The following is a 14,686-nucleotide window of genomic DNA, read 5'->3' as shown; positions in this document are numbered from 1 at the left end:
ATTTGAAAAATTATATTGTGCAAATATGAAAAAAAATAAATAAAAATAAGGTAGAGGGCAAATACTTTTTCACAGCACTATATGTTCAGACAGTGATATCTGGATTGGGTTTAACAGATTAAATAAAAATTCACCCTTAGGTCATTATCTTTATCACACTTTACAGAAAACTGTATCTCTGCCTCTCTAATTAACAAAGATGCAGTTTATAATAATGTCTGAGCAGTTAGAAGTAAGAAAAGCAGTTAGAAAAACAGAAAGAATATACAGTAGGACATGTGTTCATTGCATTACCTGCCATTTAACCAGAGCTGTCTTTTCAACCACTGGAGTTTTCCTGAAGCACAAAAACAAAAACCTTGAATTAACATCAGAGGCTGATCACTGAGCAGCGCCTAGCAACACAGTTATTTTGCTTGCCCTGTTGCCTGGCAACCAGTGTTAAAATGTAGCACAACAGAGTCCTGGAGCAGGAAGAGTTTTGTGAGGGGAGACAGTAGTAACATTGTGTGTACAGCTGTCGGAGCAGTTACAGGACTGAGGTGAGTTACAGCAGGACGTATCTATTATGAGGAGAGGAACAGCACATGGTGCCATCTGTAGGTTGGAAGAAAATTTATGTAACACCGTGACTGATCTGTCTGTGACTGTCACTCTCTAACACAGGGAAATATTTAAGAAGAGGAAGAGAGGGTTTTGCTTACATAGTTTTTAAATGACCTTAATGATAGCTAATAATGATTAACTTAATGAAATTATAGGTAATATCAATAAAGTACATCTCTCTCTCTCTCTATTGATGAGGACAAAATTATTAGCCCCCCTAAGATATCTATGTTTCCAGATATTTCCAAAATGAAGCCTTCCAAACCGCCTAGCTTTTTGGATGCTTACATTATTTTACTTTAGACACAGAAACAAATTATTTAACAGAAACCAAAATCTACCGGGGTCAAAATTATTAGTCTCCCTGATGCTAAAAGTCAATTGTGTCTCCTTGTTGCTGAATAACAGCCTGCAGTTTTTTGTTGTAGTTTTCAGCGAGTCTCAGACATGTCTTCTGAGGAATCCCAGCCCATTCTTAAGTCAATCTCACAAGCTCCTCCAGATTAGAAGGCCTTCTGGCATAGACTTTGGTCTTCAGTTCACCCCACAGATTTCTAATGGAATTCAAGTCAGGGCTTTGTGCAGGCCAGTCACTGACATTCACTTTAGTCTTCTGGAGGTAGTTCTTTACCAGGAGGCAAGATTTCCAGTTCCAGACACACTGAAGCATCCCCACAGCATAATACTCCCACTGCTGTATTTCATTGTCGAGACAGTCCTACAGCGCTCTTTGGGTTATACACCTCTCCCTTCTTTCTCCAAACACTACCAATTTCTCTATGGCCAATGAGCTCTAGTTTGTTCTCATCTGACCAAAGGACATGCTTCCAGTATGCAGAATCTTTCTCCAGGTTTTGCTAAACATACTTTAGTGTGGGTTGAATGTGTCTCTTCTGCAGAAGTGGAGTTTTTCTTGGTCGGCAACCTCTCAGTCCATTCCTGTACAGGGCTCTAGTGATGGTCTTCTTTGAGACTACAATTCCTGACTTGTTCTGGGGTCTTTGGACACATCTCACACTAGTTTTCTTTCCAGAGTCTTTGGAATCTTTCTCGTCCACCCTCTGCCAAGCTTGTTCTGGACTGTGTGGCTCTCTTTGAATTTCTTGATATTTCTCACTCCAGTTCTCGACACTTGGAAACACTGTGATAACTTTGTATATCCTTTTCCTGCTCTGTGAACATCAACAATTATTTTCTCAAGTCTAAACTGATTTCTTTTGTTTTTGTCACAGTGCTTTCTCAGTGACAGCTCAAACTCTTACTTGTTTATACAGTGTAAATCAGCAGATAACCCTCAGTTTTAACTTGATTTTACAAGCTTTAAGCATTATAAAGTCAAGACACATCACTGGCAACAGTGGTTTGTGCTATGGCTCAACAAAAAGGTCCGTTCTAAAGAGGGGTAATGATTTTGACCCTTGAAGATTTGTTTGTTTTTGTGAAATAATTTTGTTTCTGTGTGCAAATTGAAATAAAGTAAGCATCCAAAATAAAACAAGAATGTTTGGGAAAGCTGTGTTAAAAATTCCTTGCTCTGTTTAACCGCACTTGGGAAATATTTGGGAATAAATTGGGAAATTTTCGTGGGGTTAATAATTTTGTGGTCATCTGCATCTATCTAGGAGTGTACAAATTTCTAATAATAATAATGATAATAACAGAAAAATTAGTATTACAATTGGTTTTTGTATCAAAATTTGGGGTTAACCTTAGAAATATGGTTAAAAAAATGTAGAAATTTTCTTCTATCTATCTATCTATCTATCTATCTATCTATCTATCTATCTATCTATCTATCATAGTAACAACATCAAATAAGAAAGTTAAATATATGACTGTGATATTAAAGCAGATCTTGGTTTTAACGCCAAAATAACTAATAATATTTAATTGATATAGCCCAAATCATATCAAAAATCGTCTCAGGAAGCTTCTCAGGTCAAGACTGTACTCTTTGTCATATTTTTTAACCAGCATGAGTCCACCATGAACAAGCCGTTGGTAGCAACTAGCACCAGATGTGAGGAAAACCGTGAGCATTTCCTGCTTCACAGCTGCTTTGTCATTTAGTCAGGTTTGAGTGCAGATACTTTTGCAAGGTGAGATCTCAATCCCTTAAACACAGACACACACTGTAAAGTTGCTCTTTAACAAACTACTGAGCACATACACTGCTCTATCAAAACAGTTTCCAAATTTTACAGGATGTGTCCAGAAAAATAAAACATTCCCTGCTTAAAAAAATAAAAAGACAAGTTTTATAGATATTTCAATCACATCTTAACCTCTCTATCCAAACTTGGTTAATGTTCCTTAGGAAAACATTAAACTGCTCCTGAAATCTCGTTCTCCTCTGTGGCCACTAACATGGCAATAAAGTCCTGGCGCCAAGCACCCTGGTTGCTAAGTAACACTATTAAACAAGAGGAACCTTGACTTTTGTTGTATGGAGAAAAAAGGAAATGTTCATGCACCCAAAGATCTTTCTCCTTTACTACATCGCTCCGTTTTAGTGAGACAGGATTTCCAGGTACTGTATTTTGTGCGCTCTTTCTGCGTTCTGAGTGTAGTTTTACAGTATTTTATGTTTTGTTGCTCTGCTTTACAGAGACTGCAGTGATGGTGTTTGTATTCACAAATAGGTGAGGGGCTTTGAGCTGACTGGACAGGAGCTAAGCAGCTACAATTTTACTACATTGAAGACAATTACTTGACTGGGAGAGAAAGAGAGATAAAATACAGTGAGTATAAGTCTTCATTTTTGTTTTAAATGTAGGTGTAATTTTAAATCAAAATACAGAGGAAGGAGAAACTACAAAGTAAAGACTTCCTACAGTTAGTACACTCAATCACAGGCCTCTAAATGGTTCTTGTAAAGGAAACGATCCAAGAACTAACTTCTAACGAACAAGACTTTACATATGCACACTTTTTTTCAGAGCTGTACATTTAGTGGGTAATAAATAAATGAATAGCAATGCATAACAATGCATCTTGTAAACAAAGAGGTGAAGTAGTTTGTTGTTTTCATGGTGCAAAAATTGAATTTAGTGTCCATTTTTAATTCACTATGATGATTTTATCTGTCAGCTGCTTGTGTATGGCAAAACCATAATCATGATTATTGTGAATTACATTGAGATCAGGATAACTAAACATAATACTCATATTTCTTAACTTAAAAAACTGAGACACTTTAACATCTGAGTAATAAAAAAACAATTATTAAACACTGATAAATAAGTGCAGGAGGTGTCTGTTTAAATATCCAAGGCTAGGCCCAAAGTTAGGAAGGTCCAGGGGGCTGCTTTGCCAGAATTTTTGTGCTTATCAGGAAGTTGTGTGCACTATTTTTACACAGCCTGTAACACAAATCTAAAATTAAAATGCCTACAAATCTGAGCATCTGAGCATTTGGGCAAAAATGACACAGTCAATCTAATTTTGCTGAAAGTCTCATTATCACTCTAAAATAATGAAGCACCCAAAAGCACCTAAACTTCAATCATTTTCAAGTCTGCCACCAAAGGGAATCTAATATTTCTTTTGAAATTTACTTTGCACAGGTAGGGTATGGATTTGGTGTTAAAGTTTACAACTGGAGCTATGCATTTTCAAACAAAGAATATAGAAGGCAATGTATAGGGTTACAGACGCTGATTTATTCACAAAAATGCTAAGAAATTGATTTTTCAGGGCTGTAGAAAAGTACGCAGTTCAGGCAGGAAATTAATAAAACTGTCTGTTAAATAGATGCTGATCCTTAATTTTGATACTTGCTGTATCTAACTCATTTATCACTGACAAATATAGATAAAACTTAATAGAATGCTGATATTTTGTCCAAAAAGGTGTATCCTCTTGAACTGGGTTACAGATAAAATTCTGTCTAAGATACAATGGCAGAGGGTAACCTTGACTATGTCTTTTTGGACTGTTTAACCTGTAGGTTACATGATAAAGACGATGTTTCTCATAGAACATGGGAATCCTTTCTGTCATTTACTGGTTTGACTATTTCCACTATTCTAACAAAAGGGTTTGCATCCTAGATCTGAAAGCTGTGCTTTATTATTATTGTTGTTTATTTTTTATGTACCCTTCGCCTAACAGATAATGTAAAGAATACATGCACATAATTACATGGATGAATTTGGATGTGGGCCAGTTGTTTATTGTTCGCTTTTTAAATATTCCTATGTCTTCTGAAATTTTTAAATTTAATACACATATGTTTAAAAAAATGGGGGGCTTAAGCCACATAAGCCACCCCCTTGCTCTGCCTATGCATATGTGGATAAAATACAAATATGCAATAACAGTTGGGGATGTCTGCATTAATGCATTCAAAGTGTGATTAAGGTCAGTAATTAGTGCATTCATCTTTTTTTAATTACATTAATTGCATGTTTTATGTCCCTTTTAGCATGCTTTGGTTAAGACACAGCAACATCTACCTGCAGCTACATCAATGTAAAATAAATACACCACTGCTCCTTTATTTCCTTCTAAACCAATAAGTTTATTTTCCTGTGGTTAACTGTGTGTAATAATCTTCAATCTACTCAAAGTTCTGTATTTTCTGTGAAAACTAAAACAGTTCTGTATCCAAAATTACCCTTAGTTAAAGAAAAATCCCAAGTGACACAAAAATAGCTTTAAATGCAAAACAGTAAAATTTCAAAATGCAACAAAAAAGAAGATTGATTAACTATAGAATTTAGGAGACTAAAAAATTAAATGTTTGACAGCTGTAATAACAACATTAATACATAAATTGATAAGTAAATAAATAAATAAGTATAAATCATCTGTGTTTTCAGTAATTGCTTAATCTTGATTAACTTGTCATCATTGTGGGAAGCCAAAATCATAATTAAAATGGAAAAACAGTAAATTGCCAGGCACCAGTAGCAATGCAGGGGTAAAAACCCCTGCTTATAAAAATATGATTCTGTAGTGATTTAAACTGATTGACCTGATATGAGCTCTGTATGGCTGCATTAACAGTGAGACAGGGAGCATTCGGTGACCTAAGAAATCATTCCTGTCCTTTTATTCTCACTTTTCAAAATGATTTTAAGACTGTTGTTTCCTCACAGTCTGCTTTTATATAGATGTTTCGAGAGCATGAGGTGACTTTAGGAGCACAGTTTTTAACACCAATAACTCCTCCTCTTGTCCAATAACTCCTGACCAAATTATTTTGTAAAACTACACTAAATCAATCATTGCATTTGGCCCAGGATGTGTTATCTAATTGCAGGCAATAATTTCATGCAATAGTTTTCTATAGGAGGTTATAATAGGAACAAGCACCGGTGGATAACCTCTCTCATCCTGAGGATGATGAATGAGGCGAGAGAGGGCCTTGGGGTGTAACACAGACACAAACAAACACACCTTGCTCTTTTAGACAGGGAGGGGAGAAGAGCGAAGCCCTCATCACACACTATACACCTCCTAACTATCATTTATCAAAGTCCTGATTTGACTCTTTGTGCTCACACATTGTAGTACAGTCTGTCAATAGGCAATCACGCACACATCGCTGTCCACGCCTGAAAAGAAGCAAACAGCTTGATCAGTTCACCAGTGAGGGAGCATCAGCACTCATTTGTTTCTGCTGTATTACCCAGTGTCGCCTCTCTCCTATTGTTCCCCTGCATTAGCCTTAATTAGAGAGTCGAGCTCTTAAATACACCCATGGGCAACACTGGGTGAGCACGCATAACACTGATACAAACACACACATGCATTCAGAGACACGCACACACCTCTCAGGCTCTGATACCTCAAAGAGCATGCTTTCACTCTGGCCCCGGGGCCATACATAAACCCTTGAATAAATCACATCAGCCTTACACACACATACTTAAACACAGACATAAACACAACACATTTATATGCCATAACACTGTGAGGTAGGGTGGTCATGATACAAGAATTTCAAACTTTAACATGGCAACGCTAAATTTCAAACATTATCGATAACTATTTCAATTTCACAATGGAAAAAAATAAGTCCTACACTCCCAATATTTGTTAATTTCTTGTTTTAATAACACCAAAAAATTACAGCACTCTTCAGCAAACTCTAAATTGCATAAATTCGTTGCTGCAGTTTTAGTTCCAAAACATTGTCAACCTAATTATTGCAATGTTTGTCACACATAGTCTATACTCTAGTGGGCCACCCAGGTATATATTTACCAGCACCTAGAATATATGTTTACTATTTTTCATTTTCTTTTTAGGAAATTGTATATAATCCTCATCTGTGTGCATGAGAGATATCTGATGTCTCTGGTAAATATACCCATTTAAGTGCAGTGACTCATGTTAAAAATTATGCTATTTTTCCAGCATTTTTCTGCAGCTTCTTGATGCCAATATTGTCCTGTACTCTTTAACTATAGGATAATAGTTGCAAGACACTACCTCATCAACAATAATTCTCCAAAGCTCACTTCCAATGATTACAAAATATATAGTGCTACATTTCACAAGGCAAGTGATGTCATTTGAGCATCTCAATTATAGACGCGCAGTATTATTAGTATATCAGTATCAGCAGATGTTAGCTTACAAAGTGAACCATCAGTTTTGGAAGATATGAAAATTTATGCTGTTATACAACCAGGACTTTGGCTGTAAAAATCTGTCTATATTAGCTGTAAATACTGGCAAAACAAACCAATAAGTTAGTTGAGTTTTAGGCTGGCCAACAGACCCACATCAGCTGAAGTGTTTCAAGGACTGAAGTTTAGGTCTGAACTTTTAAATATCAGTATCAGCGAGAGTCATTTTGTAAATATTGACATAACAGATATCGGCAAATAATCAGCTGATTAATACTGTCAAAAGAGCAGAAACAGAAAAAAAAATTAAACAAAAAATGAGGCAGGGCAGGAGGACCATCCCTACCACTCAAATGCAAAGTCATTCTGTGGGACACACTGAATAGAGATAAAAACTGCGCTTTTTCTTTTGATCCCTGTAGCTTTTGTTCAAAAAATACCATAAGAGATCTTTGCTTTTTAACTAGGAGTCAAAATATTAAATTTTCTAATCATGATTAATCTCAGGATTTTTAAAGTTAATTGCAATTAATCGCACCCTTTTTATTGCACTTCAAAATTCCACTATTTTGCATTTTGAACTGCTTTTGTGTCATATTTCTTTTTTCTACTGTCTTAAACTAAGGGTACTTGATTTGCTGTATGGATACAGACCTGCTTTTAGACTGAAGACTGTAACATGAAACAAGAAACAAAAAAGTTGTTTTATATTGAAAAGGAAATAATAGATACTCAAAAAGGTGCCGATGACTTTTGACTTGTCCGCTGAACTATTTTAGAGTTTTTTAAAGTGAAATGAGACATCAAGGAGCAATGGTGGACATATTTTACATTGCTGTTGCTGCAGAGAGCGCTGACACACCCTGATCAAAGTGTGTTGAAAGGGACAATTAAACATGCGATTGATCGCATAAAAAAATAGTGCACTAACTGTGGACATGAATTAATCACGATTAACTCAATTAATCTTGGCAGCTCTGTTTGGACTAAAGTGTCACGGTGCAACAAGACCATTTAAAAATTGTATTCATTTAACCATTATTTAACCAGGTTTGTCCCATTGAGATTAAAGATCTTTTTCAAGGGGGACCTAACCGAGAATGGCAGCAACACACAGTTTCAGAAATCACTGTTCACAATAAACATAAATAAGAAAGCATTACCAGCTGTTTGAATTGGCTAACCACAGCTCAAATTAAGCAAGCTGATGGTTTTTCCTGCAATTCTAACTGCCAACTTTACAAGCAGATAACCGTGAAATGGAAATCTGGTTTTAAAAAGGCTATAATTGCCAACAATAATGTGTTGAAAGTAGAATATTTCATTACATAAAACCATGCTGTGAATTGTAGAAATGGTAACATCTACAGTGTATTTTGTAAAATAAATTTTTCACACAAACTTTTGCCCAAGAAACACTGCCACTCCCTCTTTTAGTACGCAAGCAAGGTGTGCGGTGCTATACAAGCTAATACATGAGAAACTCAAGGCTGTAGTAGCTAAATTGTCCATGGAAAAAAATGTTCTTTTTGGTAGATATCCTTTTTAGTAAAAGACCAAGCTAGCAAAACATTTAGGGGTTTATTTGTGCTATGAAATCATGCTGCCAGACTACAATGGTAATGATAAAGGTGAATTAGTGATTAGTTACCCTCATACAGTCTGATGTTACACATTATCATGATATAAAAATACAGAAAAAACCTGTAAATGTGCAGTGATGTCCTTCTTGTAAAGAAGGATTTATTGTGCAGTAACTAATAAATAAATTGCTTTAAATTGAGTGACTGTAAGAATCACTGCTAAGGATGCATTGACTCCTCCAGTCGCAGCGGAGTGTCGCAGAGCAGCCCATCACAAATAGCTGCGAGTTTCAACCTACTTCATCATGAGTTTTTTAGTCTGAACTGGTTTAAAAATGTATTATCAAGAAGTAAGGAAGTACCGGACATTTTGGAAACGTTATTGTGAGGTGATGTAGATAAGTCAGCCTCTTGTTGCCAACTCATCTAAAAATTATATTTAACTCTGCATTTATTTTGTGTGTTTCAGTGCCATGCCCAAAGCAAAGGGAGCCAAAGGGACAAAGGTGACCCTTAAGATTGCCAAAAAGGCTATACGGATGACCCAAGATGGACGGCGTAGACTCACCCTCAGCAAAATGGGAATAATCACGTTCCCAAAGTGTCTCCTCAAACTAACCAACGTGGATGAGCTGGACCTCAGTCGCAACATGATACAAAAACTCCCAGATAACATTGGAAGCTTCTCTTCGCTCAGGTGGCTTGATCTACACAGCAACAAACTGGAGTCTGTGCCTGAGTCCATCGGTGACCTGGTGGGATTGACACATCTAAACCTCTCCAACAACTGCCTCACATCTGCAGGTTTACCCTCCACTTTGGGATCCCTCGCCAGCCTTAAAAGTCTCAATCTGGGACTGAACAAGCTGGACACCCTGCCTCCCTCTATGGCAGCTTTAGACAGTCTCCAGGAGTTAGGCCTGTTTGATAATCTCTTCACTGAGATACCAGAGTTAGTAAAAGATCTCCACAACCTCAATAAGGTGAACACTGGAAGAAATCCTACAATGTATGCAGATGGTGAAGGGATGGTAGGGGGAAAATCTGAACCCAAGGAAGAAGTGTTCCTGGTCCAAGAGAGTAGCCTTTGCACAAAATGCTTCAAAAGATGTAACGAGCAGAAGGAGAGGATGGAGAAACGAGGTGTAAGAGGAAGAGGAGGAGGAGGAGGAGAAGGAGGAAGTAGAGGAGGAGAAGATGGTGACATGCTTGAGGACAAAAGGATGCGGACTTATAAGGGACTCATGGTGCCGAACTCAGTGGCTGCAGTTAACCAGGATGTGTGGAGAATAAGAAAAGTGGAACACAAGTCAATCGCATAAAAAGGACCTGCTAATGTCGACTTCAAATGTTATACCTAGTCCAGACCAAAGATTTGTTGTCAGCAGCTTATCTTAGAGCAAAAGGCACATTACCTGTTTCTAGACCTGTTCTGCACAAAGCAAAGTCAACTACACAAGTCAAATGTTAACTGCAAGATGGCTGAAATGGCAGAGTTTGGGTCAAAAGAAAAAGAAGACTACATAATAAGTTTATTTTAAAAAAGGCTGGTGTTTGACATATACTGTATAGGTGCAATAAGTGGGATTTATTGGCTGCTATTTGTTAAACAAGTATACTACTACCTTTCTCCACCTTGGCTCAACAAGCAAGAGAAAAACAGCTGTGCTATTTGGTTTGAACTGGGCTTTATGCAGCACTAACTGCACAGTATTTACTCTATTTCACACTGTAATTTCCACTGTATTTAAATTTTTTGATTCATTAAAGTCATGTATTTATGCACAATGCTCTTTAATTCACTCTGTTTCTATGACTGCGATAAAATGTCTACTCTTACCTGGCATTTGCAATGACCTCAGCAACCCCTCTACCTTTCAGTGCAGGTACCACCATGCAAAATCTGGAGTTAGGAGGAATAAAAACACAAGTCAGATCTGTGAAAAACAACAGTTTTTTCTACACATCAAACCTATTTCAATGTTATACCTTTTATATGCAGAAACATGGTCTCGATTCACAAACACCAGGAAGGTTGAATGTCCATTTTTCATGAATACCTCAATAGCATTATCCTGAAAGTAACAGGAAGACAGTGATGTTTTTTAGTAACCCAAGACACAATCAGCTTCATTTAAATTGTTGTTTTTATTGATCGGGTAACATTTAAAACTTACTTTCCACGCGATTTATCGAAGTCCCACATACAACAGCCCATAGAATTGCTTGCTGACTAGTTTTTAAGAGGACTTCTAGTATCTTGTGTCTTACTCCAAGGATTGGGTATTTTTTGAGTATTAAATTCTGGCTGATACATTGAAGTAATTGTGGAGCAAATAAGATTTGATATTTTCCAACTAAATCCTGTGTAAACAATTGTAAGTATACATGCATTTTTTAAACAACGCTTCTGCACAAGAATTTGGATGTCTGACCTCTAAAAGGAAACGCATGAAGCGGGCCTCCTTGATGTTCTCATAGGGCAAGTGTCTGCACTGGACTGATGGCTTCTCTTTGTTCAGCATGCTGGAAATATAGGAATCCCTCACACTGAGGGAGACAGAGGGACAAGGAAAGTTACAAAAAAAGATTACAACAGCTGTGCATTGTCTGGAATTAAGTACAGACTTTGCTGTTATTACTAATTAGAGCTTGACTTAAGTGTTACTTTTCGGGAACATTTTAAAATTTTGCTTCAAGCCTCTAAACCATTCAACAAAAATATTATGTACTTTTAATTCCTGAAATTTAGAACGTTCTTGGCTTTAAAGCCTAAAACACTACAGCCCTGTGTTGCATTATATATGCCTTAAGTGCTGCCCCTTGCACACACTGGCAGCAGCCTGTCACTTGTCAAACCCCCAACCAGCCACTACTGAGCCACTTGATAACCAGAAGGGAGGACCTGCTCTGGGTTCACCTCCCTGCCTTACCAGTAAGTTGAAAAAGAAGATAAGAGCAGTGGTGTTACACTGGCAGCCAAACTCTCTTAATTATTCTATACCTCAACAACTAGAAAAAGGTGCTCTCAAACAGAGCTGCAACTACACAGCTGAGATGTACACAACAGCTGTTTTCTCAGGACAATCCTGAGCCAGCCACAGCTCGCCATACTGGAAGGTAGGGGTTTGTTTTTAGAAAATTATGGGGCAATCATTCTGATACGTGTTGGATGTGTCAGTCTTGTTATTTTCTGTTGAGTAGAAAGACTCGCTGCTCAGCTGTGCTCATCGCCGCTGTTTGTTTTTGTTTCAAATTGAGGACTCTGTTCATTAAGAATATTCCATACAGTGTTTTTACTTAGCTGTGAAATGTTTTGGTTTCATTGATAATTTTCACATAATGAGGGAGAAAACAGTGGCCTTTCTTGTTCACATTGTGAGCTACATGAAAAGCATTCTGGGATCGCTTGTAGTGCAAATCAGGAAGAACACTTTTAACCAGGGCTGGGCAATAATTTGCAAATTAGATTAAATTACAATATAGCATGCTGCAATTTTCAAATCACAGACAGTGCAATATTTCCTTAACCTAAAATGTGTCAAAATACCAGTTTAATATATTTTTCTTGCGGTAGAGATTTTATGCTCTTCGTATCATGTAAACATTCAAGTGTGTTAAATAGTTTGAAAAAAATTTTTCTTTTACAGTTCATGTATATGATTTTCTTAATCAAAATAAGAATAACATAAAAATGATCATCCCCTTCAGTATAGCAACTGATACCAAATTTGCTATATGGGCCAAAATCGCAATTTGTTATTTTTTTCCAGATCTTTCACCCCTAGTTTAGATCATCTAATACTGAGCTAGTTATAATTAGGCATGCACAATATTGGCAGCAGTATATCGGTATCAGCCGATAATAGCTTAAAAAGTTTATTATTGGTATCGGCCAATAATAAAATTTACGCCAATATGTACGGCTGATAATGTGATGTCATAATTAAGTGGAAAAAATGTAATTAAATATCAGTATCGGCCAAAATGGGTTTTAAAATATCGGCAAACATCCAATATCGTGCATCCCTAGTTATAATATTGAATGATGTATTGCTTGAGTTTGTTGAACAATGCATAAGATGAGGAACCTAAAAATATTTGCATATTAAATCGCAATCGCAATATTGAGAAAATCAAATCACAATTAGACTAATTTCACAAATTGTTCAGCCCTACTTTTAACTGCTTTTCTCCCTGAGTTATGAGTACCAATGAAACCAAATTATTGGTGTACTTTTTAGTAAATATACCATATCGAGTGCTGTTTTTATTGAACATAGTCCTCTGTTCAAACTAAAAGTGAGCCATGGAGGATGGTGCGCTGTGCAGTAGGATTGGTCTCTACTTAACCTGGAAACAAGACCGCAAAGTTACAAGGGAGGTTAGCATTACAGGAGTGAGCTTGGGCGATTTAACTCTCAATCAGTGAATTTTGGTCCATCATAGGGAAGCTGCACAAGACATGTTTGAGATACAGCAGCAGAAGGTAGCTCCCAATAACAGTCATACTGCATTTAATATCATTATTTAAAGTAATATACAGTGTTACCATGGGAGACAAGTCATGTCTGCCAGGACTCTGACATAAAAGCTACTGCAACAAGACATGAAGACATGTCTCATTACAGTTATAAAAATTCTGAATTTTTCTGAATATAAAAAAATTCTGGAATATCTGAGGTAATATTAAGTACTCAACTAAGAATATACATATGTAACACAGTAGTCATTTACTAAAACTGTTATGTCATTTGAGGGGGAAAAATCCACACTGTTTACATGAAATGTGAAGAGGATCCCTTGTCATGTCAAACTGTCAGTATCATTCATGAAAGACAAAAAAAATTGATGACAAATCAAAATAAAACCAAAAATAGTTTCCTGTCTACCTCTTCAACAAAAGGAAAGCAGCATTTTCCCCGTCTGAGTTAAATGTGCAGTGTGTAATATTTAGCCTGGTAGCATTTAGCAAAACAAGCTTGGTTAACATGAAACATAACATTTATAAGTAGATTGATCTAAATTAGTGTTGACATCTGATAACACATTTTTTAAATTTATGTTTTAAATTAACTCAGAATAAGCCTTTTATTCATACATAAGGAGGGTCCCCTCCAAGGACGCTGCCATCTTGGATTTTGCATTTTGCCTGTTTCTATGGCACCATAGAAGGAGCCAAATAACAGTTAAGCATGCATTGATTTTTAAACTTTACTGGTTCCCACAGTTATCACCAGAGAAATGAGCATCACACTCCAGAATTGACTGTTAGATGTTGATAGTCTCAATTTTACACACTGTGCACCTTTAAAGAAGTCTGATATTCTTTCTTAAATTCAAGGTAACCTTTAGTCAGCTTTGTGCAAAGCAGCAAGTAAAAATAACCATTTAGAAGGTGATGTCTAATTCTTTTTAAAGAGTGTATTTCAGAGCCTGCAATTTCACATCTTTACTGATGTAAAGTTGTGCAATAAGTACCTCTAATTTTACCTGTGTGATGTTTTTAGGCATCTGCATTTGTACTTAATAAAAGATTGTTTTCTTTTCCAACTCTGCCACTGAAAGCTATCATGTGCTCATGACAGAGCTTTTTTTTTCAGTAATGGTTGTACCTGCTGGGGTGGTGATCTCTACAACAAACATCTCCAGCAGAACTGAGAGTGAACCCCTCACACAGCAGCAGGCTCTCCTTCCCGAACAGCAGCACCCCCTCAGTCACTCTGAGACCGCTCACCATCACCACACACATCTTAGCCTTTACCTTTGGAGAGAAGGAGAGAGAGGGAGAGAGAGAGAAAGATACATTACACCCTATGTGAGAGGCACAACACACATCAGCACTTTTCTCTCCTGGGACATGACATGGCAGCGTCACAGGCACTTCAGGCTTTACTTGATTGATCATTTTAATCA

The 14,686-nt window shown here is 36.9% G+C and overlaps 1 protein-coding gene across 3 annotated transcripts in view; it reads right to left on the bottom strand.

The window, feature by feature from the left end:
* wdfy4 (WDFY family member 4) overlaps positions 1-14,686 on the bottom strand; it is a 75,611-nt gene that overhangs the window by 15,497 nt on the left and 45,428 nt on the right. For all 3 annotated transcript variants that reach the window (XM_041789122.1, XM_041789124.1, XM_041789123.1), the window contains 5 exons: positions 14,386-14,534; positions 11,206-11,320; positions 10,760-10,845; positions 10,611-10,673; positions 295-337 (listed from right to left, as the gene is read on the bottom strand). In XM_041789122.1, coding sequence (XP_041645056.1) covers positions 295-337; positions 10,611-10,673; positions 10,760-10,845; positions 11,206-11,320; positions 14,386-14,534 — 456 coding nt within the window. The remainder of the gene's footprint in view (positions 1-294; positions 338-10,610; positions 10,674-10,759; positions 10,846-11,205; positions 11,321-14,385; positions 14,535-14,686) is intronic.

This window comes from Cheilinus undulatus, linkage group 6 (genome assembly GCF_018320785.1).
Source record: "Cheilinus undulatus linkage group 6, ASM1832078v1, whole genome shotgun sequence".
In the NCBI taxonomy this organism is placed as follows: Eukaryota; Metazoa; Chordata; class Actinopteri; order Labriformes; family Labridae; genus Cheilinus; species Cheilinus undulatus.
The sequence above is the reverse complement of the archived record's forward strand: the minus strand, read 5'-3'. Positions and strand labels throughout refer to the sequence as shown.